The sequence below is a fragment of the Vanacampus margaritifer genome, chromosome 15 (genome assembly GCF_051991255.1).
Source record: "Vanacampus margaritifer isolate UIUO_Vmar chromosome 15, RoL_Vmar_1.0, whole genome shotgun sequence".
NCBI lineage: Eukaryota > Metazoa > Chordata > Actinopteri > Syngnathiformes > Syngnathidae > Vanacampus > Vanacampus margaritifer.
The window spans coordinates 12,889,706-12,913,518 of record NC_135446.1 but is presented as its reverse complement, the minus strand read 5'-3'; the positions used below and the strand labels follow the sequence as shown (position 1 = coordinate 12,913,518).

The 23,813-nt window shown below is 41.5% G+C and overlaps 1 protein-coding gene across 6 annotated transcripts in view; it reads left to right on the top strand.

The window, feature by feature from the left end:
* The window catches only part of ptprda (protein tyrosine phosphatase receptor type Da), a 254,753-nt gene extending 251,566 nt beyond the window's left edge, over window positions 1-3,187 (top strand). For all 6 annotated transcript variants that reach the window (XM_077544513.1, XM_077544514.1, XM_077544512.1 and 3 more), the window contains one exon: window positions 360-3,187. In XM_077544513.1, the coding sequence (XP_077400639.1) occupies window positions 360-428 (69 nt within the window). In that variant the 3' untranslated portion in view covers window positions 429-3,187. The remainder of the gene's footprint in view (window positions 1-359) is intronic.
* The last annotated feature ends 20,626 nt before the right edge of the window (window positions 3,188-23,813 follow it).

Genomic DNA, 23,813 nt, shown 5'->3' with positions numbered 1-23,813 from the left:
TCTGATCCCCTGCAGCCAATGATGGCCAAGCGGGGCGGGGCCTATCATCACAAATCATTTGAGTCAGATGTGTCTTGACCTTCACCGAGGCCGTGAGAGTGACTCACCAAACCCCTGGGGTTCGATCGAACCCAGGTTAAAAACCACTGCCCGAAAGTAAAGCATGACTGTGATGCCAAAGACCCCTCGCATGCTTTCAAACCATCACATCGCTCAAATCAACAAGTGGTACAGTTTGGTAAAGCTTTTGACGGAACTGAAATGTTCAGTCTTCCCAAGCATGCCCATCATCAACACGGAATGTCACCGTCTGCAATTTAGCCATCATTTCCGAAAACGATTTGTTTGTGTTTTTCCAGGATCAATACCAGTTCTGCTACAGGGCTGGATTAGAGTATCTGGGAAGCTTTGATCACTATGCAACGTAAAGGACTCAGCATCGGAGGGAAACGCGGAAAGGAAAGAAAAACCCAGTTGCGCCTCTCTTCTGAGCCATAAATTACTGCTTGAGACCGTACAAACTCCTTGCAAACAACTCATTAAGTGTTGGATGTGCGACATGAACCCGTAAAAAAAAAACAACAACAAAAAAACAGATTTCCCGGAGGACCAAGTATTTTCCCAACCCGAGTTTAAACTGGCCTTGTCACCACATGATGGAATCCGGACCATTGAAGCACCTTGGTGGATTTTTTTGGGCTTCAAGGATTTGATTTGGGAGCGAACGAACCCGGCACAAAATGTGACTGGATCCGGGCGAACGCGTTGCGAGAGCCTTCAGAGGAGCGTGGGGAACTTGACGCACATTGTAAAGAAAACTATCACAATCACACCCATCGGGAAATCTCAGACAATGCTCGAACGGACCCTGACGACGTTGACGTACACCCCCCACCCCCCCCAACCCACCCTCCTCCTGTCTCAATCTTCATCATCAAAAGTTTGCGAGGGGATATACAAAAAAAAGATCTATGGAATAAATCAAATGATTAATTTAGTTTTTTAGTACTTTATTATACAGCTGATGTGATTTCTTTTGAAAATGTGTAAATTTCATTTTTTTACACTCTGGAAGAAGCATATTGACCGACATACATGTTTTCCCTCTTCAGGCTATTTGTGCAGGATTTACATTTTTGGTTTGTAGCACATTAATTGACTTCAAAAAAAAAAAAAGGCTCAGAGCCAGTCTTACCCATTGGCCTTGATTGTTTCCCGTTGCTTTTGTCGCATACACCACTCATCGGAAAATCTGGGGCTTTGTGGAATCAACAGGGATGAGCAAAGTATGAAGTCGCTGCTATCAATTATCTTCGTTCTTCCATGTCAGGATGATGGGAGGGATGAATTGGATCAGAGATATATATCTACATATACTATAAATATATAAACACAAAATAATATTGTAAACAGAGTTTAAAAGAAAATGCTACGGTTGGGGAAGGTTTCGGAATGTTGGGGAAAATGATGTTTCACTGGAATGCACATCAGTAGGACACGATTCTGATTCAGTGCATCTTTTCTTGTGCAATAAATGGTGTTATTAAGTCGCGACACACCGCCCCTTGAAGGCGTCACGTGGAAATGTTCATCGGCTGTCTGTCACTCGCCGCTCCGTGCAATTGGGCAAAGTACAAAAACGTCTTGTATGTTATTTAAACCCTTTCTTGAGTGTTCCTTTTCTCATTTTGCATTTAGAGTGCCTTATATTTATGCCTGTTTTTATACCATTTCAGTGTATTGTTTGAGTATTCAGCATATATGTCAATATATAAATATATATATATATATATATATATATATGTGTGTTTATTTACAGTAGTATTCACTATGTCACATGAGATTATATATGCAAACAACATTTTTAAGCTCATTTTTGTCATTTTCAGTGGCCTTACCGTGGCTGGGTGGGTGCGACTAGTTCACGGACCTGGAGGGAAAGTAGGAAAATTAAGCTTTGAGCAGGATAAGGACAGGGTTGATGCTACCTACCATTCATTCAAATTTGTGGAGATCACCCAAAACACATCTGGAAATCCCACACGTCCACATGCATCATCAGGCCTGAATGATCTTGACAAAAAAAAAAAGTAATTAAAAAAATTAATTACCCTGTTATGAGTGAAATTTCGTGCACACTCAACACAAACATGATGGACATTCGGCTGGTCAAATTATTCCACGTCGTGAATGGTGCTACATACATTTTTTATGTATTTTTTTATGTAAAAAAAAAATAAAAATACAGCTTGCTTAAATTTCAGAATTTCCGACCAGATTTTTTTGAATAGAGCAAAACGGGTGGACAGCCTTGACGAAACAAAATTCAACAATGCATATTAACCCTTTTTTCATCCGAAATTTCATATACACACGCCACCATTTGCTTTCTGTGATAGCTTCATGGATGTGCATTCCAGGTCTTTCTTCCCCTTCGAAACACAAGCTATTATGTTATCTTTTTTTGTTTATTTCCAGATATAATAGTACTGTTATTATGTAGTGGCTAAAATGTTTTTCTTTTTATGTAAGAAGCATGGTCAAACGTTGCAGGATGGCCCAAGTCGGCCCGGTAAGGAAGATTTGCACTTTCTCTATCTTTGTACTATGCACTGCCCTATTGATTCTAAACCCAATAATATATTACTTGAACCCATTATGAAAAAAAAAAAAAAAAGTCTCCTTCAACGTTCACTTTGTGTGTATGTAAATAACACAAAAAGGTATCAACTATTAAAAAAAAAAAAAAGACCAAAAAAAAAAAGTTGTGGAAAACAAATTGAAAAAAGAGCATCAATTCTGTTGTTGCGGTTACTCCAGCAATGACTCCGGAAAAATTCTGCCGCCCCGCCCCAAGGTCACATGTTCAGCTTGGAGTGTCATTAACAGAAATAAACGTTGTGTTCCTCTGCTCTCTCTATCTATCTCTCGTCTGGATGCATAGACTGAAAATGAAGTCATGAAATTGTAGAAAAAAAGAAAGAAAAAAACAGCTTGTTAAAAAAGTTCATACAATTACCTCTGATTAGTTGTAAGTGTAAATTGTTTTGTTTTTTTTCTGAATGAAAGGAGTGCTTCTTATTTTCTTACTTAGGTCACATTGGTGGGGAAAGAAGTCTGTATGAGAAATCAAAAAGTCACATTTGTTATAAATGAATTCTATTAAAAAAAATGTCTGTGTTATGCACTGGGGTTTCACTCGATTCTGTCCTTCAGGCTTCAAAACTTGACCGCCTTGCTCAAATGTTTTGCAATTTAACGTCACCTATCTGTCCAGCGGTCTTTTCCACTCTTAATTGAGCTAAGGTATGTTTTACTTCAGAAAAATATTAGGGTGCACACAATCAGAAATTCCGTATTCCGAAAAAAAATCATTATTAGGAATGAATTTTCAGACCATTTAAGTGAAAAGTAATTTACTGGATAACTAAAAAAAATCTCATGGCACAGTGGCTGGGAATTACTGCGCTAGCAATATTAGCTTCAAGTTTTGCAGTAATCCAACAAAATTTGTAGCACAATCTGGAATGACCAAAATACAGCAAGTTTTTTTACATTGCACCCCCGACTTCTAATGAAGACACTCCAATGTGTCGTTTTTCCAATGAGAGCCGCCAGTCCAAACATTACACGCTTGCCATTTTCCAGCCCAACTGCTCATTCCTTCATGTTTACCTCATTTCTCCCTCACTTCTTTCAATGACCCTGCCAGGTTTGGACTGGAATGAGTCGACACAGAAGACTGTAATGTTGTGATTGCCTACCCTCGTACCATTTTTACCCATTGGCTGTCACAGCCAGCAAGACTAATCTTAAAGTTGAGCAGTGAAGCAGCTGAGCAAACAGACATTGCGCCCGCTGCCAACTCTTCCGGGCTCGACTTGAGCTGGAGGCGACGCGGCGAACAAGTGGAGCGTCTGAAATGGACGGCTACGGCTGTGCGAGCAGCGCCACCCGAGGGCCTCGTGCCATCGCGTCGGTGAAGGCAGCTGCGCCGCGGAGAGACGGGCGGCGCGCCTCGCAGCCAAGTGATGATGAGGGTGATGATGATCCGTACGGGGATCCTCGATGGAGCGAACATTAAGGATTAGGAGTGGGAAAAGGTCGCTACATTTTTGCCGGAGTGCTGAGAAAGCTAGAATTAATCCATTAGTTCCTCTATGGGAAAGTGGATAAGGCAACCATGCTTTGTTGTCCTAAACCTGGGCTATCTAGGGTAGTTAGGCTAGTTAGGTTGGTGTGGCGCTGTGGCAGTGCGGTCAGTCGGTGTAACCTGGTACGCATGGAGGTCAGTCGGTAACCAGGCAAGCTGCTTGTTATGTTTGGTAGGCCGATAAGTTGCTAAGACAGCAAGGCTAGTTTGTTAGCTACCAAGGTTTGTGGGGTGCTTAATAAGGTTCTTTTAGGTAACAAAACAAAAATCAAAAAACAATTTTGTTAACAAAATAAAAACGAAAATTATTTAAAAAAAAATGAAAACTTACTGAAACTACATTTTATGCTATAATTATAACGAAAATGTCCTTCGTTTTAGTCTTTAGTAATTCATTTCATGCATGAGCCTTTGGGGATGATTTTAAATGTGATTTTTAAGTAGATTTATTTTGATATTAACCGAAATAAGGATGTTTGAAAGTGTGTCACGCAGAAGTGACATAATCTAGAAAGCACCTTCAGACGACGTCGCTCCTAGGCGTCAATTTTTCATGCTTGACTTTTGGATTCCAATGGCTCGGCTTGCCTGCTTTTCCATTTAAATCAGCCAAAATGTAACATTAGGTAAGAAAGTTTTCTAATTTTACCCTGGTGTTTTTTAATTGTGATACACATTTTTTTTAAACTAAAACAAATACTGAAACTAACTAAAACTAAGCATTTAAAAAAAAAAAAAAACTATTAAAAACAGAAAAACGCTCAGAACTAATTAAAACTAACTAATTTAAAAAATAAACAAAAACTCAAAATCAAAACCAACTAAAATGAAAATTCCAAAACTATAATTATCCTGGTAATTAATTAATTAATGTTAAATTGCCTTTCGGAGCAAGCAGAGCATTACAGAAAAGTGACTTGAATGAAACAAAAGAATGGATTTTCCCTCTCTCAATAAAACTCTGACCTTAAGACCCAACAAGAAAAAGGAAAAAGATACAATATATACAGTAGGCTACTTGAAGGCAATTGCACATCAATTATCCTGTCAAAACGGCGTGTTATGTGTGCATGCGAGGGGCTAGAGGAAATATAATTTATGACCTCCCCGACAGGTTTTTTTTTTTCTGCAAACTAAAGCAATAATACACCTTCACTTGTTCACTTGTTCACTTGAAGCTGCAGTCTTTTCATATGCTGCCCCCTCACCAGGGGGATAAGTACAGTATATTTGGTGACCTCAAAGGACACGGTGTCAATTATTACGGGCTATGGCTCTTTGCTGGATTTCATACCCTAATCAAAATAAATGGCCTGGGCAGCAGAAAGTGAAAGGCACTAAGCCGTCCAACATTCTCAACCCAAAAATGCCACAAACAAATCCATTAGGACAAGGTAAACGGGACGCATCAGTGCTCTTGGCACTATTTGAATGGTTCCAGCTAAACCCCGATCGGATTCTGTAGTTTTCTACAGCAGTGATTTTCAATCAGGGTGCCGTGGCGATGTGTTGATTTGACTAAATTCAATGGCAAAAGGTTCAACAGTGAAAGCTTTAATGCACCGTCAAAGCATTAAAAGTCCAGGCTAAGCAATGTAGTGTCCGATGTATTAAAATGTCCAGAAATTAATTGTACACCCCACCCCCCCTCCCTCCCCCAACACCACTCCAGCTGCTAGTCATTTAACTGTCAGAGCATGCGTGTCATTTCAGGGACGCACAGCGAGAGAGCTTTTAAGCAACCAATCTCAAGCACAACAGCGCTTTTATGCTGTCTGTCTTGTTTTCAGACCCTTGTTTAAATCTTCAGCTCTAGCGTACGGCGTCAACAATGCGCACGAACCTTTTGCGCTGTCAAAAGAGGTTGAAAAACACGGCAACTGCACAAAGTATGGCTAACGGATGGATAACTAATAGGTAAGCAAGTGGCTAAGGAGTATGAGTAGCTAGGGGTATGAGGTTATTGGTTGGTTGGTAGTTCCCGGAGGGGGGGTTAGTTGAAGAAAATGATCTTTTCCTCCGCGTGTTTCTTTTCTTTCAGGTAGTGAGAATGTTGGTTATCCGAATACAGGCTGGAGATCGATGAACATTTGCTTCGAAGCTTTTACTTCTACAGAATATTCCGGGCACAAGTGAGTTCCAGACAATGGCGGCAGCCTCTCACAAATGCCAAGATTACAGTTACTTACAACATTCTTATACTATCTTGAAGGGCGGTACCACAAAACCCCCAGCCCACCCGGAGTTCACCGGACATAAGATAAGACTTTAAAGACATCATACTAACACATTGACTTCAACCACAGACAATGGCCCATTGTTGTGGAAATAGAGCGGGGCCCCCCAGCCACGACGGCACCTAGCAGAAATCGCAACAGCACTCACAAAGACACATCCACAGATAAACGTCCTACAAAGGAAATAAGGAAATTAAAACAGTTATGACTAAATCTGGGCAGAAGACCCTCTTCATGTTCTATCAGGTTTCTGGTTCTTCTGACTGCTAGGGTAGGACGTTATTCTGGTGGCCTTGTTTGGAGGGTAGAATGGTACATTGGTTGTAGGTGGGTAGATAGGTAGGTCAGTAATGTTTCCAGGGTAGGTCGAGTGGGTCACTGAGTAGGCATAGGGAAGACGGGCCATTTGATCAGCAGGTTGATAGACGGGTACGTAGGTTGTAGGCTAGATTCTAGAATAGAAGTATTGCGTAGCTAGGTCAGTAATATTCCATGTTTGGTAGGCTGGTTATTTAGACAAGTGGGTAGGTAATAATGAAAATACATTTAATTTAAAAAAGCTCAGCGATAGGCTGGTTTCTGTAGTAGACTAGTAGGTCAGTCCTAGACTAGTTTCTAGGATTGATGTGTAGGTTGTGGGTGGGTAGGTTGGTTGGTTGGTTGGTTGCCTGCATTGGTAGGTCAGTGGGTAGGCTGGTTTCTACAGTAGACGGTAGATGGTATATCTGTAGAAAGTGCTTTTTATGTATTGTAAGATGCAATTTTTAAAGGCAGAGGAATAAAGCTGAGCAATGTCCTACGGCAGGAAACAGGCCCGACTGAGCAAAGCAGTATACAAATACTAAACGGGCCGCTACCTGGAAATAACTTTCTCCTTCCCATCATGTAATTCAATAAAACGGGGCTGAGCACAGTTCGCAGGGAGCTAGCAAAGCATAAAAATAAAAAAAAAACTGCAACGGCTCTGACTACTACAGCTCAGGGCCATACAAGAGCATTTAACTAGCACAGATTAACTACTGTAGTCCCACCGGTGGCCTACGTGTTTTAGTGTAGCCCCTCAGGGATGGAAGATAACAGCCAGGGTCTCAGGGAGGGGGAGTCGGTAAAGGAGCTGCACAGTGGAATCATTCCGAGGTTAGCTTAGCAACCTGAGCTGCGTTGGAACATCCTTGACCGGCATCCTGTGCTTTAACAAATTTTTTTGTGCTTCTAGAATCCAGTACTGTGCTCTTGGAAAGCAGCAGGTCTCTGATGCCAAGGCAGCAAGTGGCAAGCCTTCGGCCTCATCGTTACGTGGACCACTATAGTACATTAACAATTAAGAACAACAGTAACCTAATTGAATTGATGCACACCCTCAGGTTGTGCTCATTAAAATGTGTTATTGTGTACTTTATTGTCTCAACATGCTGTGGCTCCGGCATGGCCACCAACTGAGAAAAAAAAAAAAAAAAAGACGAATGCAGATTCAACTCAAAAGTGCTCGATCTCAAATATGATCTCATTCTATGGATGACGTATTTTTCCAATTAACTTAATGGCTACAAGATGAGATTGGTAGCGTATGTCCAATATGGTGTCATCCTTTCAGGAGGACCGCCCCGCACTTTCATATTGCTGAGTCATCGTTTCTACAGATGAGGTCAGCGTTAAATGCTACAGCGCCAGCGGTGACTTCGAGCACTCCGGCGTAATGTATTAGCACTCTTTAACAGGACTTGATTTCATAGATTGTTTTGGCCTCGGATATCCGGTGTGTCTTCTTTTAGGAAGGATGTAACCCCTTTGCCTGATATCCTGCCTAATCCGTGAGGAGATTGCGACTAAAAATACACCGAAAGAAAAGCTAAGTACTGACGATTAATGCAACGAATTATCAGATGAAGGTGATGTCATGTCATCTTAACGCCGGGAAGATTACAGCTAGATTAACCAATGGAGAATACAGACAAAAAGTTAGCATGTCACTTCAAGAACTAAAGCAGCCTGTGCTGTGATTCTATCAATTCACTTTAGGCCTGCAGTTAAATTTAGAGCTGATACAATGTTGCTTGAATTAATAGCATCGCCATAGCAACAGAATCCTCATCAAAGTGATAGTGTAGTTGTTGTGTACTCACTGTACTCACTTTGTAACTACTTTAAAAACAGTTGCTCAATTTGTGCGACAGTCTAGAATGTTGCCTTTCAGTTCGGATGACCACAGTTTGACCCTCTGACAGATGGGGGGGCCCTGGGAGATTTAAAAAAAAATGTCATTAAAATGGAATAATCATGTTTTGCCTCAGGCAAGCGAGGGGGGAAAAAAATGCTTACAAGTAGAAGCAGCACGAAAGAATCCAAGTGTTTTTTTCTTTCTTGTTTTCTACATGCCTTCAAGCAGCGGTATTAATGTTGAGAGGAAATGGATCCCATGTGCTCGCTTTCATCCCACACGAGGTTAGCGACTGCATCCGTGCGCAGCGTTCCCACGTTTTGGGTGAAGCAACATCCGACAGGGTAGAATCCCTACAAGTCCGAAGATGTTCTAGGTGAGTATAAAAAAGTTTCAATCTTGTGAGAATAGTCATCCTATGATATTAAAGATAAACAACGAAAGAGTCATATTTAAACAACCTCACTAAATTCTCCACACTTTGTAAGGATTTACACTGTTCCAGAAGGATGCCAGTCTACATCTTGTAAATGAGCAGGTTTTTCCATCCAATTAAACTTTGCACTCTGGAGCAACAGAAAACCCGTTCTTTTTTTCTTCTATTTTAAACATTTTATTTATTTATTTATTTATTTATTTTTAAAGGAGAGCAATGATGATGTCAAATCGAATGAACAATACTGAGCTCTCCTAGAAAAAAAAAAAAAAAGAAAACCCGTTCTTTGGTCAGGCCAAGCCCATTTACGCCATTTTAGAAGGATATCAGTGTTCATATTTTAAGTAAGCATGGTTTCCCACCCACTTGACAATCTTTAAATTCCGGATCAATGGAAACCAGTTCTTTGGTCATACATAGAAAAGGCCAGATTGCAAATGGGCCCGCGTGCACAGGCAGCCTCATCTTCTTCTCCTCGCTCACGCCCGATCCTCCTCTTTTGTGACACGTGTGCCTTGAGGGGCTTAGCTAACAACGTCTAATTTGACACTCTTTTCTGAGAGGGGCCCAATTTGGAGCTTCCTTAAGCTGCCGTTTAAGTAAACAGCCGCCGACAATGTGACTAATCAGAAAAGCAGGAGGCGAGCGCGGGCAGATGCGCCTCCGCATTGCAGATGAAGACGTGCCGGCGTCCAATCAATCGGCAATTAGCGTCGTTTCACCAGCAGCTGTTACGGCGACATGCTACTATTTAACCCTTAAAACGCCGTTGTGCATGACATCTGAAAAGTAGGGTTGGGGGGGAAAAAAAGTCAACCACGTCGGTTAAGTCAACATTAAATATAGGTTGACTAAAAATGTCTGCCTCCAAGCCATGTTTCTACACAGACCATTTTTGCAGGTAATGGACAGGAAGTTATTGAGCTGATTGTAGCTAACAGGCACTGGCTTATGAATGGACCGTCAAGGCAGGGTGGCCGCTATTTTTTTAACAAGTGAACGGTATGTGCTGCTTTAAAGGCCCCCTTTTCTCTTTTATCGCGCAGTTCCTTAGACGCCAATATTAGATTTGTCTCAAATGTTCTCCAATTTCGATACTGTAAATGTAGGATCGTATGCTGAGAAACATTTCTTGGGAGTGGTAATATGGCAGCCTTGTGGCTTCAAAAGTCTTGGCCTATTGGCTGTCCAGTGACAGATCCGTGGTGTGAGCTAATGCTGCATTTGAGGATGGTCGGAAGTCGGATTTATCTGAGTTGGGTTTTCCCAGTTCAGACCTGAAAGCGTTCGAGGCGAAAGTAAACAACCAAAATGGCGGATAGTGATCAATTGTTTTTTTATTTTGGTCCTCAAAACTCATTATGACCTCCAGCAAACTTGCCGTTTCGCAATTTTGCTTCATTTATTTTTATCTTATTTCATAAACATCCCAATCCATACAATTCAGTAATTCACCGTATTATTTCATGCAGGGAGATAGAGGCATACTGTCACGTACGTTGCGTTACGTGAAGGTATGTCAAATATTTATGGATAAAGAAAGTTAGTTTTATACTTGAGTAAATTGGATTTCACGATCTGTGTTTCACAAAGGGGTCGCCATTGAAGTGTGACGTCACATTGTAGTCCGTCGGTAAAGTCGGGGTCCTTTTATATTTCCGACTTTGCAATTGGGATTTCCGAGTTTACACACTTCCTGGTTTGAACTCGGAAAAGTCTGACTTCTGACCATCCTCGAATGCAGCAAACACAACCACCATTTGCTTGTGTTTATCTACCTTAAATGGCAATCGCTAGTGCGCTAAAGCTAATCTTGATTGCTAACCATTTAGCATAGGCTAATTTTGTTGGCGTTTAATGATGCCAACGCACAGAAAATAATAGTTAGTGTTTATCGAGACAATTCAACTCACTTTATAACCTTAGTGGATTACCAAACAATAAATAAAAACAAAAATCATAGTGAGAGCCCTACCGAAAAATCTCCATCATGTTTTGACATCCTTATGATGGTGAAGACTGAAGACAATTTTTTTTACATTTTGGCATGGTCACAGTTAGCATGGTTGTGTTCGGCATCATTAATATTATTGCATTTAGCATTGTTGCATTCAGCATTTTTTTTTTTCCAGTAACCTTTGGTCAAAGACTCAATGGTCACATGTGTGAATTTCATGTATTTATGTCTCTTTCCTATCCCCCGCTCTCCCATTCGTCGTCCTTTCTGATCGTGGAGGAATCTTTGAAATGCAATTCCTTATCTGGCTCTCCCGGGAAAAGTATCAAATAAGAAGTACAGCGTCAGCTTCACTGATTTGAAGATTAGGCCCTCTGGAACAACGGAAAATTAAGCTTGTCGGACTAAAGAACTGGTTTTAGGTTGGTCTAGCTTTTTCCACTGTTCCAGAGAGTATGACTTTAGCCACAGGTGCTTCTGATGCTTCTGCTAAAGCCAAACTGTGGTCAAGGCATATTCAAACTTTAAAATTTGAAGCCACAGAAAATCATTGGTCCGACAAGGTCAGTTTTTTAGTTGAGTTGCAGAAGGACTCCACTAAATGACCCAATGTTTCCATTTTGTGGACAATCGCCTGAGTCTAGTCTGGAGCAACGGAAAATGGTTCTTTTAGACAAAATGAACCATTTTGGAGCAAAGTTTTCCATCAAATTGACAATATTTGGACTGTAAAGCAATGGAAAATGTGTACTTTGGTTTGGCTTTGGTTGCTCATGAAATTTAAAAAAAAAAAAAAAAGTATGTTCTCTTAGACGCTAGATCAGCTAGATCCAGATTCCCGTTGACGATGTTTGGGAAGACTTTCCACTCCTGCAGAACAGGATATAATATTCTGCTGGTGTTTGTATTGCAAAAATGGCAGAATGTGACATTAGCTGCTCATAAAAGCCAAACACGGAAGTCCATGCCAAACAAAAAAGGATTGATGGAAGCAGGATCCTCCCCTGATGTCAAACTAGGGCTGCGGAATGCGCGAAGCTTCACAGCCCACTGGCTTCCATCAGGGCTCCCCGCTTCATAATGAGCCATTGTTTGCCGTTTGCTGTTTGCGGGCTCATCAAATTAAATTGCAAGGCTCACTGATTCCGCCAACAGTTTTTTTTTTCCCTCATAGGAAAAAAAAAACAAACATTGCCTGTACAAAAGAGGAAAAGTGTTATAACCTCTAGCACGTTCAAATTTCTAGTAATAGTAAAAATGCAATCAAAGTAAACGGATCTTAACGTAATTACAAATTCAAATTGCGTTCCTTCTGGGAGGCGGATCCGAAAAAGGATGGTATGGCGATGTGCCTGCGGGAATTTATTGAGCCACCACAAGTGCGTTCGGAGTTAAGTAAGAGGCTTCAGTCTGCTCGATTGACACCACATTAACCTTTAAGTCCATCAATAGACACCACAGACATGCCAGCCAGTTGACCGCACGTGGCTGTTTGTGTTGATTAATTTCAGTGTGCTTGACACCGTACCCTGGGGTCAAAGGGTCCTCCAATCTACATGTATCCCACCGGGCTAAGTCTAAGGAAGATGCGCTTCTTTTTTCATGCCACAATTCTAGATTTTTGCTGAGTTTCCATTATTTCCTAGAAGGGGGGGAAATAGAAGATGAATGCGTGAAGTGGTTGACGCCACATAGTAGACGAGCAGAGCGGAGTCGTCGCGGGAGCGGTCGCCAATCTCGACGTGTCATCACATCGCTTAATTTCACACTTGGCTTGAGACTTTGGGATGTAACGCCGTGGCCGTATTGCCGCGGATGCTCCAATCACGGTCACGGGCAATATGAAGTGTTGTTTTGGGGGTTGGGGGATCTTAAAGGAAATATGAATGCATGTTAGCTAGCTAGCGTTACATGGAGGGATTTTACTGTAATAGAAGACCCTGAAAACAGCCTGTCCACCTCCTGAGTCCAAATGCATTGTCAGTTACTACATTTCCAATGTTGGATGGTCGTATGCAGTTTTACATGAGGAAAAAAAAAATCCCGTTTTCTAGAGGAAAAAAGTAGCATTAGCGATGACTTCCACACTCATGGACCATAAACATGAGCGCAAACGCAGATCAATGAGATTCTATTACCGTCCTATCTCATTTCCCCACAGCTGAATTGAAAATGGCCCCGAGATGGATCGCGTCATTACCAATTCCTGCCGATCCACGGGAGCTGCAGAGGATTGTGTGAGTTTTCGCTGCGCGGAAAAGAGGTGAGTGGGAGTTCACGCCACTATCGCAAACGTTGCCGATGCAGGACGGGCTTGCTGCTGGATGGGAGTGGAAAGAGATGGCAAAAAAAGGGGGGTAAAAATAAGATCATTGTCACATTAAGCAGAAATTTTATTGATTGATTTGAAATCAAAGAATGGATAAATTCATATCTCAAGGCACCAATATATTTAAAAATTTGTATTAGACATTAGTATTTTGAAATTAAATGCGTATTGAATGGAAAATAACCATGGTTTGATATGTCCTCATGTAACCTCTTATATAAGGATATGTTGTTGTCCTGAACTGTTGTACGAGTCCAGGTGCCCAACAATCTGGGCACAAGGGCGGAATCAACCTGGGAACTCTTAAGTTGAATGCCTTGTTTAGACTATAGTCCTCCCTGCTTTGGAAACATGTTTTCGAGGGTGCCTGGGAGAGGGCTTGGCCACCCCGGTTTCCCACGCTCACCCCTTTTTGTTAACGAATAAAAGACGGAGCGGCACACGGTTTGGGTAGAGTCAGCTGAGGGAAGCGTAAGTTCGCCCAGCCGTTAAGCAGCTCGTTCTACCTGGAACGTCAGCTCTCCGGTCTAGTGTCAAGGTAAGCGCTGATGATGATTATATTATGCTGCTTAGCGTTGAAGTGTGTTGATTGCTGTTTGCGGGGAATAAAGGGCACAATTATTCTAGCACAGTGTATCAGTCTCTGTGTATTCATTGTTGCCGCCGATCACTCACGATCCTGCATCAAAATATAAAAGTGAAGTAGTGTTTTCCACAATTCACGTATATATATATATATTTTTTTTTAAATCATGTCAGTTTGGAATATTGTGTAGAATTTTGATGAGGATCATTTTTAGCGGCACATTGGAGGAGTGGTTAGCATATGTTTGCATCACAATTGTCAAAATGGGAATTTGGCCTCACTTTCTTCATGAGTTTGAATAAAATGGATGTTGAAATGTAGATGTTGAGACAAAACACACTGATGAGGAGAGAGGCCTGTGCCATTTATGATTAAAAATGGCCCCTGCCTGCTTCTTTCGCCAAATGAGCGCTTATCTTTTTGCAGAGTGCATACACACACACACACACACACACACACGTCCATCTTCCCACCACTGCCGAAGATAACAAAAATAATTAGCTAACACTGGACAAATGCTTGGCGCGAAAGGGATAAAACACCATAATGGTTTATTTATCAAGTTCTTAAAATATTTTTTTCATACGATGTACAATAAGGCTTTAAAAAGGTTAAGCACAGTGTTTAAAAAATATGCGCATACCATATACAGTAGGACATTAAAAACTACCTTGTACAGCAAATTTGGTTACAAATGTACTCCGTGTGAAATTGGGGCCTGTTTAGTAATAGTTAGTTAGTATATAGTGAATTTTTTAAGCAGGTTGAAATTCATATGGAAAAGTGGAATGAATGATATCCAATGGAAAAATGGACCCCCAAAAAAATCACTCAATAGCGCCACCTAGGCATGCAGTACCCGCCATTCATTTAGATGGAAAAGTGGAACTATGATAGTCAGTTGGTTAGCATGTAATCACGTAGCATAATTGCTATGGATACATTTGACTATAACCTAAAAATAAGAACACGTATCTTTTGCGGAAGTTTTAGACACTTGAACAGTATTCTATTGATCTACAATGTTGGCGGAATTTGAGGTCAATCACTGCGATGGAAATTGAAGAAATATGGACGACTCAATTTAAAAATACAACGTGCCATACATTACCCCGCTAAAGTGACGTCTGTGCCATTGTTAAGCTTGGCCACCTAATGACGGGAAACTGATAAGCGGGTGTACCGTGTCATCGCCGATGTAAAACCAAAATAGATTCAATTAATCATTTGAATGGCTTGAATGGAGAAGAAAGGGAGACGATGGGAGGGGCCTAATGAAGAATGATGACGGCTGAAATAGTTGAGATTTTCTCTTGGAATGAACACGGCAAAATGACCTTTTCAGCTTTTCCTATTTGTGCCAAGTCACAGGTTGTCTCCTTGACCCCTTCGTTATAGTCCTTTAGCTTCACATCACATTGAATTCTGTCTACAGCTCTTAAATCTCATCTGTGATGCAACGTCAATCTCATATTCATATTTTACTTTCCGTTTGTTTTCTCAAGTTATATTTAGTTTTCAAGACACATTTCCACATGATATTGCATGAAATACAACACCTGACGTCCCAGGTTAGCCCAGTAAGTCCCAAGACTTGTGAAAATAAAAATAGAATGATAAAATAACATAATAAATAAATAAGAGATGCAAAGGTGTGGCTGCAGCAGAATGAAAATGCAAGAGGATGGAATTCCACGTTTATATTTTGAACTTGACAAAAATAACAGGGAACATTTTCAAGGTGCAGGAATGTGTTTTGAAATCTATAAATAATCATTGTATTAATTGTGATTTCAATATCGTTAAAAATGTATTCATGTATTTTTCCCTATAATCACCCATTTTTACTTCATTATCATTTTCAGTAACGATTTCGTGTGCAAATGATTTTCATTATCATTCCCGCACGCCCACTCGAACTCCGCTTTTGTTCTCTCCGTTGGCTCCGGTTAACACGTTGCTCCACAACCTCGTATCTTTCCCTCTCTTGTGTCTTACCCTGCCCTCCAGTGCTGCTCTTTTGCTTTTCACCGGCGCTATCTCGCTTCCGCAGAGGCCAAGTTGAAACGGCGTTGCGAAGCCGACTTCCAAGCCCCGCGCCTCGCCAAGCGGCCAACGCGCTCGCCGCCGTTCAGCCGGAACGTCAAGTATACTTGCGACCGACTTTTGTTGTATATTCACCGCCTGCCAGCTACGACTTCCTGACAAATGACTGCTAAACGCGAAATGCTCGCTCAAGACGGGCGGCGGTGTTTTCCCGCATCGAATCTCAAGTCGTCAAAGAGAACAGACGCGTGCGAATGGCACCTTCGCCTTCCACTCTTCACCCTCCTACTTGTTCATTTCACAGACGGTTAATCGTTACGAAGATTATTTAATTAAATAACCGCCTGTGTGGCCCGACGACGGACCGAGAGTGATTCGTTGGCGAGGCACAGAAGCGTTCGTATGAGAATTTAACGCATTTTCCAAAATGTCAAAGTATGATCTGTTCTATGTAGTCCTAGCTTTCTTCTCCCATGGTCACCACGGTGCCATTTATCGACTGCAACACGCGGGCCCATTGTTGGGGTGTCACGACGCCACATGCTTGAAAAGCCACAAATCCCTGTAGGCTGTCAACGCGGTCCCGTTGTGCCGCATTAGTCTCTGTGGAGAAGCAGTGGCGTTAATGCTGACAAACACTGCAGAGTGAGCATCATTTAACTTCACATCCATTCAAGCCCGTGCCAATAGTCGGTGGCGGCATCGCTCACTGACAGGGTCACTCGGCATCAGCGGTAATAAGAAGAAGTTAAAAGGTTTGGCCGGCGCATACTAAACAGTTTTCCCGCTGCTTCTGGGGTCCAAACTCTGTCCAAACGAATGCCGAACATTTCATTTCAATATTGCAAAGCTAATTATTCTTTGTTGATGTTGCTGGAGGGCACGCGCTGTTTGATTTCCAATTTATGAGTTCAAATAATTTCACGGTCCTTTGGAAGTCAGGTATAAAGATGCTGATTTCCTTGTCACAGCCAATAAGTCAACTGACACAAAATTAGATTGACCAGACATCCCGGTTTAGCGGAGACAATCCAGATTTTGAGTTTTATGTCGTACTTTTTGCAGGTCCCATCCCAGCGTCCCATTTTTTTCTTCAAGTCCATCAGCAACAGTAAGCCAATGTGTGATACATACGGTAAACCAATTAAAAAGCTAAACTGTTAAACTCCATCCGATTTGCTTTTACTTACACATTTGACATTTGCGTTCTCAAGCTCATCTGCATCTAAACACGAGCAGCTGTGTTTTTGTTTATACCAGAACTAGAACTACTTTGTGCGCAGAGGTGGCAAATCTAGGTCCAAAAAGAAAGCTTAAAAAAACTGCCACAGTTTCACTTAAGCCCTTGGCCTTTGGCCCTTGGCCTTGGCCTAGCTAGCTAGCACCAGGGGCTAGTAGGTAAATGAGCACCATGGGAGCTAACTAACTAGCACCTGAGGCTAAAGCCAAACTGTGGCAGGGTTTTTACCTTCTAGCCCTGGATCTGCTACCTCTGTTAAATTGTGTGTCCGTGCCCAAGAATCATGGGAAATGTAGTCCTACTAGCTTGCGGTCACCGCCACCGGACAGACCCAACACAAGCTGAGCATTTCTTGCAGTGTTTTTTTCAATGTGCGAGGTGAACAGCACAGCCGGCTTCCATTAGGTTGGATAATGGTGAGTGCTTTGACTTGTTTGCACTGTTGAACTGTCAACCAAGATAGCGTTTAGCATTAGCTCAAGTAATAACACAACCGCCAGTGATGTGATTGACTAGTGATTACATTTGCTATTTATAGTTCTTGATAAGAGTTTATTTCTAAATCTGATTTTCAGCTCAATCGTAGAGTTCGGAATTGGGACATGAAATATGAATCCCTGGAAATTGACACTTTTCGACCTGTTCTCATGTGCGGCGCATAAAGGTTCTCTTTGAATAGACAGCTCCGGTCTCATAAATATGTCATAGGAGCAACCTATGACCAATTCCAAGAGTGACGGCGGGGGTGGGGAGGGACAGCGATAAAACTAACACAGCTAATCTGCACATTTTCATGCATCATTAAAACATCAGTCCAGAGGTGCGAGGAGAAGGTCATTTCAAAGTAGCGTGACGTCACTTGACTGCGCTAAGTCGAAATTTCTGCTGCAACGACTCACTCAAGATGACCGCAGTATTGTTAAGATCCCAACAACGTTTGACTCAAATTCACACATATTGCGGTAACGTGGTCAGACAGAGACGCCATCACGGTAGCCAAGTACACCAAGTGGATAAACAAAGTCTTAAATTTCCGTTGGCAGCAACTATGAGCAAGCACATGCGGTCATGAAAAGGAAATGAAGCAACAGTGGAAACATTCGCATTCATCGATTTGCATTTGACAAGATGTGTGAGAATTCAAAGGCTTTGGGGGGGGGGGGGGGCAACATTTTGATGGGCCCGACAACCAATAATTAATCAGGGTTTGGTGTACGTGTTAACATTTTCCACCTAGACGTGATGAATCTCTTGTTCCAACTTTGTGGCACAAGCTTGGGGAAGGCCCCATTTCTGTTCCAGTCGCAACGCCCTAGTGCAAAAAAACTAGCCAAAAAAGGGGAATTAAATAATATCTCAAACACAAAATTGATTGAGGACAAAGTTTGCAACAACGGTCTAAGGTCTGAAACAATACTTTGAAATAGACATTTTCCCCAAGTGGGCGAGCAACACCGGGGTGGGCTTCAGTAAAGCTAACAATTAAAACTAGCGAGGAGAATTAGCACCGCGTAAGCATGTCATTAACTGGCAGGGACGCGGAAACAATGTGGGCCTCCAAGGTGGCATCCAAAGATAGACCTCAAATCCCCCCCCTCCCCACCACATTTACGTAGGTGGCTGCCCTTCACCGCAGCTTCTCGGGGATAATAATCCACAAAGGATTTGGCACCTTCTTGATATGGGCTAAACACTTTCACAATTTAAAGCTTTTGCACATGAATTTGGAATGACAAAGTTTGTGCATTGTGCGCTTAATTATTTGTACATCATTTACAGCTCTCATAAACAACGCCATGGAAAACATAAATGACATCCTGAGTCACACATACTACAGTTTAAGTCAAATGCAAAGTTAATATGATTGACTTACACAGCACAGATACCAGCGGTGTCCAAACGTTTTTTTTTTTTTTCCGAGGGCCGCATACAGACAAACCGAAGGATGCAAGTGCTACTTTCACATTGTCCAACTTTATTAAACACGCTAAACCCCATCAATCAAGAAATTGTCTGTTATTTATATTTTTGTTAGTTATTTATAACACCTGCTGAAGGCAATAAGGCAAACAGTTTGTGATTCTTCATGATTTTGGGGTGGCCCATTGCCCCATATCCCACTAAAAAGATCCGTCCCTGCCCTTGTATATTTAGAAAAGCCCTATAAGCCAAATGTATTAGTTGGGGGAACACCCACACCCAAATAGGGTTGCAGGCCATGCCAACTGTTATTTATTTATTTATTTATTCTCTTTTTTGAGAGAGCTCAGTATTGTTCATTCGGTAATTTTACCGATTTGACATGTCATCATCATTGCTCTCTCTCTTTTTTTAATTTGTATTTATTTATTTTTAATTTTTATGTTGCATGTGTGTGAGTGTGTACTCATTAGTTCACCCAAAACCTATTAAAAAATCCCATACTGTTCACCTAAACCGAATACTTCAGAATCCAGCTCGAGTCGTGAGGTTGTCAGGAGACCCGAGGAAGGATCAAAGGAAAGAAAGGAAAGTGAAATCCAGCACCGACCAGACATCACCTACTACCCACCGGGTTACCAACCCTAGAAACATCTCAATTCCAACAAATTAGGGAGACCTCAAAAGACCAAAGGAGAGACTGAGGAAAGGAAGGAAGGATAGATGAAGCGAGAGTGAGATCCACAGACACCAGCTTCCACCGAGTCAACGACCAGAGGAAGAAGCAGATTGTGTTTGAATTTCGATAGATGCTGGTGTGGTGGATCTGGCATGCATGAAAAGCCAACAGTTATTTGCTATACATGCTGTGTGGCCGCAAATGGCCCCCAGGCCATAGTTTGGACACCACTACTGTTTAGAGTAGATACATGGAATAATCGTTTTGTTGTACTGCATACAAAGCATGCAGTAGCTAGCTGATAACACTTTGAAATATGTTAAGTGTTGGTTCTAAGTCTCCCCAGATGCAGTGTAGAAATCATTCCTTGCATTCCGGGGAGGTTGGTACCGTTATGTCTTTGTGGTCCAAACCACAATGTTAGCTCCCGTCACCTTTCTGGCTCTAAAGTAGAATCACAGGTCTGACTCGCCAAAGAGAAACTAAGAGTTTCAAATGAGAACTCCAATGGGGTATCTCAATTGCATTTCATTAGTGGAAAATGAAATCCTGCATGCAGAACAATGGGCGGCACGTCCATGATATAACCGCACAAAGCATTACAACCGTTCTCTTGAGATGCGCTTCGAAGTACTTCCGTCATAATTAGGATAATTCTATTCCGTCCATAGCCTGAGCCAAAGTGGTGCGAAGCCATTTTCACGTCAGCGTTCATTCAGAGTGCAACAGAATCTAACATACGCACTTAAGCACTTTACAGCTCTTGTTTTGGGAACACACTTGAATGGGAAATGCAGAAAAGTATCTCAATTTTGTGCCTGACTCACACGAGGCCTAACAATATTTCACCCAACTTGAACTGTGTGGGAAGACCATGGGGTGAATCATGCACGGTAGCTTGGTTTGGCACTTGGCTACACTGTCAAGTGAATACTTTTTGCGTTCTACAATGCATATGACGGCATCCAGAAAATGTGCGTCTGGAAGTAGAAGTGGAAAACCACTTTGATTATGCTTATACAAACTGATATTGTCACATAACGGGGCAGGGTATGAAAGCGTTGTAATTGCCTAACAATCATGCTGTCAGAAAGTACGCAAACTTTCCCTTGTGGGTTTCTCCAAACAGGAAACGAGTCAACTGACTTCACCACTATTTATCATCCGGGACTGCACTTACATGCCTTTAATCACGACTTCAAAAGTCAAGTTTCTGGCTCTCAAGGAGCAACTGTAACTTTGTTCTGTCGTGGAAATATTTTCTAGACTGCATTAAGCATGTGGGAAACAATTCGTGACACAGGAGACACATTGGGGTCGTCTGGTTTACGCGGCAAGCATACCGAACGTGAGCCAATGAGCCACATGCTGCTGCACCAAGTCTTAATTGTACATTTGTGCATTAGTGTAAATTAAAATAAATAGTGTCAAGCCACTCAATACCATGATTACGGAACCTAATTGCATTCACCCCCCCAAAAAATTTTTGGGAAACAAAACAAAAAACTTCAGGTTTCTGATTTTTTTATTTGGGATATTTTGGGGGGTATTTATTTTGTTCTACTTTATGGATGTTTTTCCCCCGGCTTTTCAAAATCACAAAAAAAGACTTTTTGGATTGTGTGTGTGTGCGTGTGCTTGCGTGCGTGTTTCAGATTGTTTTTTTTCTGTTTTGGGGATTTTTTTTCCTGTGTTTTGCAATATTTTTTTTATAGTTTTTCTTATTTCAGTTTTATGGAATATTTGATTTATGTTTTTCAAAAAAAAAAAAGATTTTCAGAATATGTATTTTTTTTTCAAAAGAAAATGTTCCTGTTTTGGATTTTTTTTTTATATAATTTTTTTTTCAATTTTATGGAATCATTTCTCCAGTTTTTTTTTTCACATTTTTTTTCTTTGGTTTGGATTTTTTTTTTTTCATGCAATATTTTTTCACTATTTTCTAAATATTTTTTTGATGATTTACAGAATACTTTTTTCTGTTTTTCAGATTTTTTTTTCTTCCTGTGTTTTTAAAATGTAAATCTTTTCTTTTTTATGGAAGCATATTTTTGCTAATTATTTGTTTTTTTGATTATGTTTTTCTGTGTTTTGGAAACGTTTGTGTTCTTTTTTTATGTAATATTTGTTCCTGTTTCTCAAAATATTTCTGTTTTTCAAAATATTTTTATGAGAAGAAAAAAAATATTCTGTTAAAAAAAAAATACTCCTAAAATTCCCCCTCCCTCAAGTGAATACTTATGTACCTTGGAGACTATACCAATAGTTTCACGGAAGCATCTTCGTCAAAACAAAACATTTCAAGATTTTGACAAATGCAGGGAGGTACAACTACACAATCTAAATGGCTAAATCACAGAAGATATTTGATTATTGGGGTGAGGCTTCATGTGCAGGGCAGGTGGAACAACATAGACACGGCTGTGTGACAAAGATAAATTCTGTTTTTACCCGAGTAACCGGAGGCTACAAAGCAAAAAAATACATAAAAATAGGGCCATTTGTGGGATGGAAGGTTGCCAGATCCGGTTGTGAACAGATGCACAGGGGGGGGAAAAAAACCAATATAAATAAATAAAAGCACTTGCAGATGCCAGTGTGGTGCCTTGTGTCATTGACAAATAGCAGCTTATTTTACTGCGAGCCGCAATGAGCAGTGCTGTTGCAAAGCGATCGATAAATCTATCGCCTCCACTCTGTTCGGCCACCATTAATGATTGATTTCCCCGGCGGACTTATTGATTCACATACACCTCCATAGCCATAACTTTTTTTCTTAATTGCATGGGAGAGAGAGAGAGGGAGAAAAAAAGCATGTTGATGGCTCTTAAGCCGCGGTGGATCTTGTGGAATCTATGCAGAAGCCCCGGAGGGCGACTCAAATAATGCATCATTTTGAGTGTCATTTGGCCTCTGGAAGCGACTCAGATTGCGTCGAGAGCTACAAAGGGGTGGCCGCGTCTTGTGAAATTGTCTTCACAGGAAAAAAATGTATTTTGTCTTGGTCATATAACTCGATTCTCCAGTCATGTTACGCGTCACTTTTGAGCTGCGGATGCTACGAGATGAGCATAAAACAGGCGCACCATTAGCAGGAGAATGTACCTGGCAGCTAATGAATAGCGATTTAACAGCCGTCTTCAGACTTTCTGCATACTCTCATTCTGGTTAAGCCCACAAGAAAGAGCGTGATGGAAATTTGGACTGACAGCAAGGCGAGGAAAATCAGGAGACAAAAGGGATGAAGTACCCCAGATAAAACCAGGCAGAGTCTGCAAAGAGGGTGGTGGTGTGGGAGTGGGGGGGGGGGGGTGGATAGAGGAGATCTCCAAGGCTCATTACTTCCCTCCTGGCATGCCAAGTGCTGACCCAGCAGCACTGCGCCCCTCCATCCTTCCCCGTGCCCTTCAACCCTGTCCCCTGGCCGCCGGCTTTCAGGCAAACCTGCAGCCCACCCCATTTGCGCCCATAAAGCAGCGCTTGGATGGTAGTTACCCAAGAGCTTTTAAAAGGTGGGCTACATTAGCAGATGACTATTTAGCTTAATTGTTAACGCTGTTCATGCTTTACTTGGAGGATTTGACCCCTCTTTGGTTAAATGATGGCCCGGCCGCCGACGGGTCGGTCAGGGCAAATTCACAGTGGCACTCCGCTCACTCCGACGTGCAAACTGAGATCACTCCACACTGCTTAGCACTTATTAAACAGGGCAGCGTTGACTAGAGGCTGTGCGCAAGTTTGACGACGAGGCGTGAAAGCAAAAGAGAAAAGGGGCAGAATTAATGCAGTGAAAACAAAAAGAGCACAGAGGCTCCAATTGGCTCAAGTCTTTTTGGATTTATTTTTTTTTTTAATAATGCAAAGTCAACATTAGCACTTATTTGAGCCTGGAGGATTTCAAGAAGTTAATCTGACATCATTCATGCACAAACAGACTCCGATCCGTTTCAGACATGATCCTATTTTGAATCTGTTGGATGCTATAGAACGCAGCAATCTTTTTTTACATACCAGACTGTAAGACACTTTTAACCCTGGAGAACCCAAAAACCCTTTTCTTCTTTGGAAAATT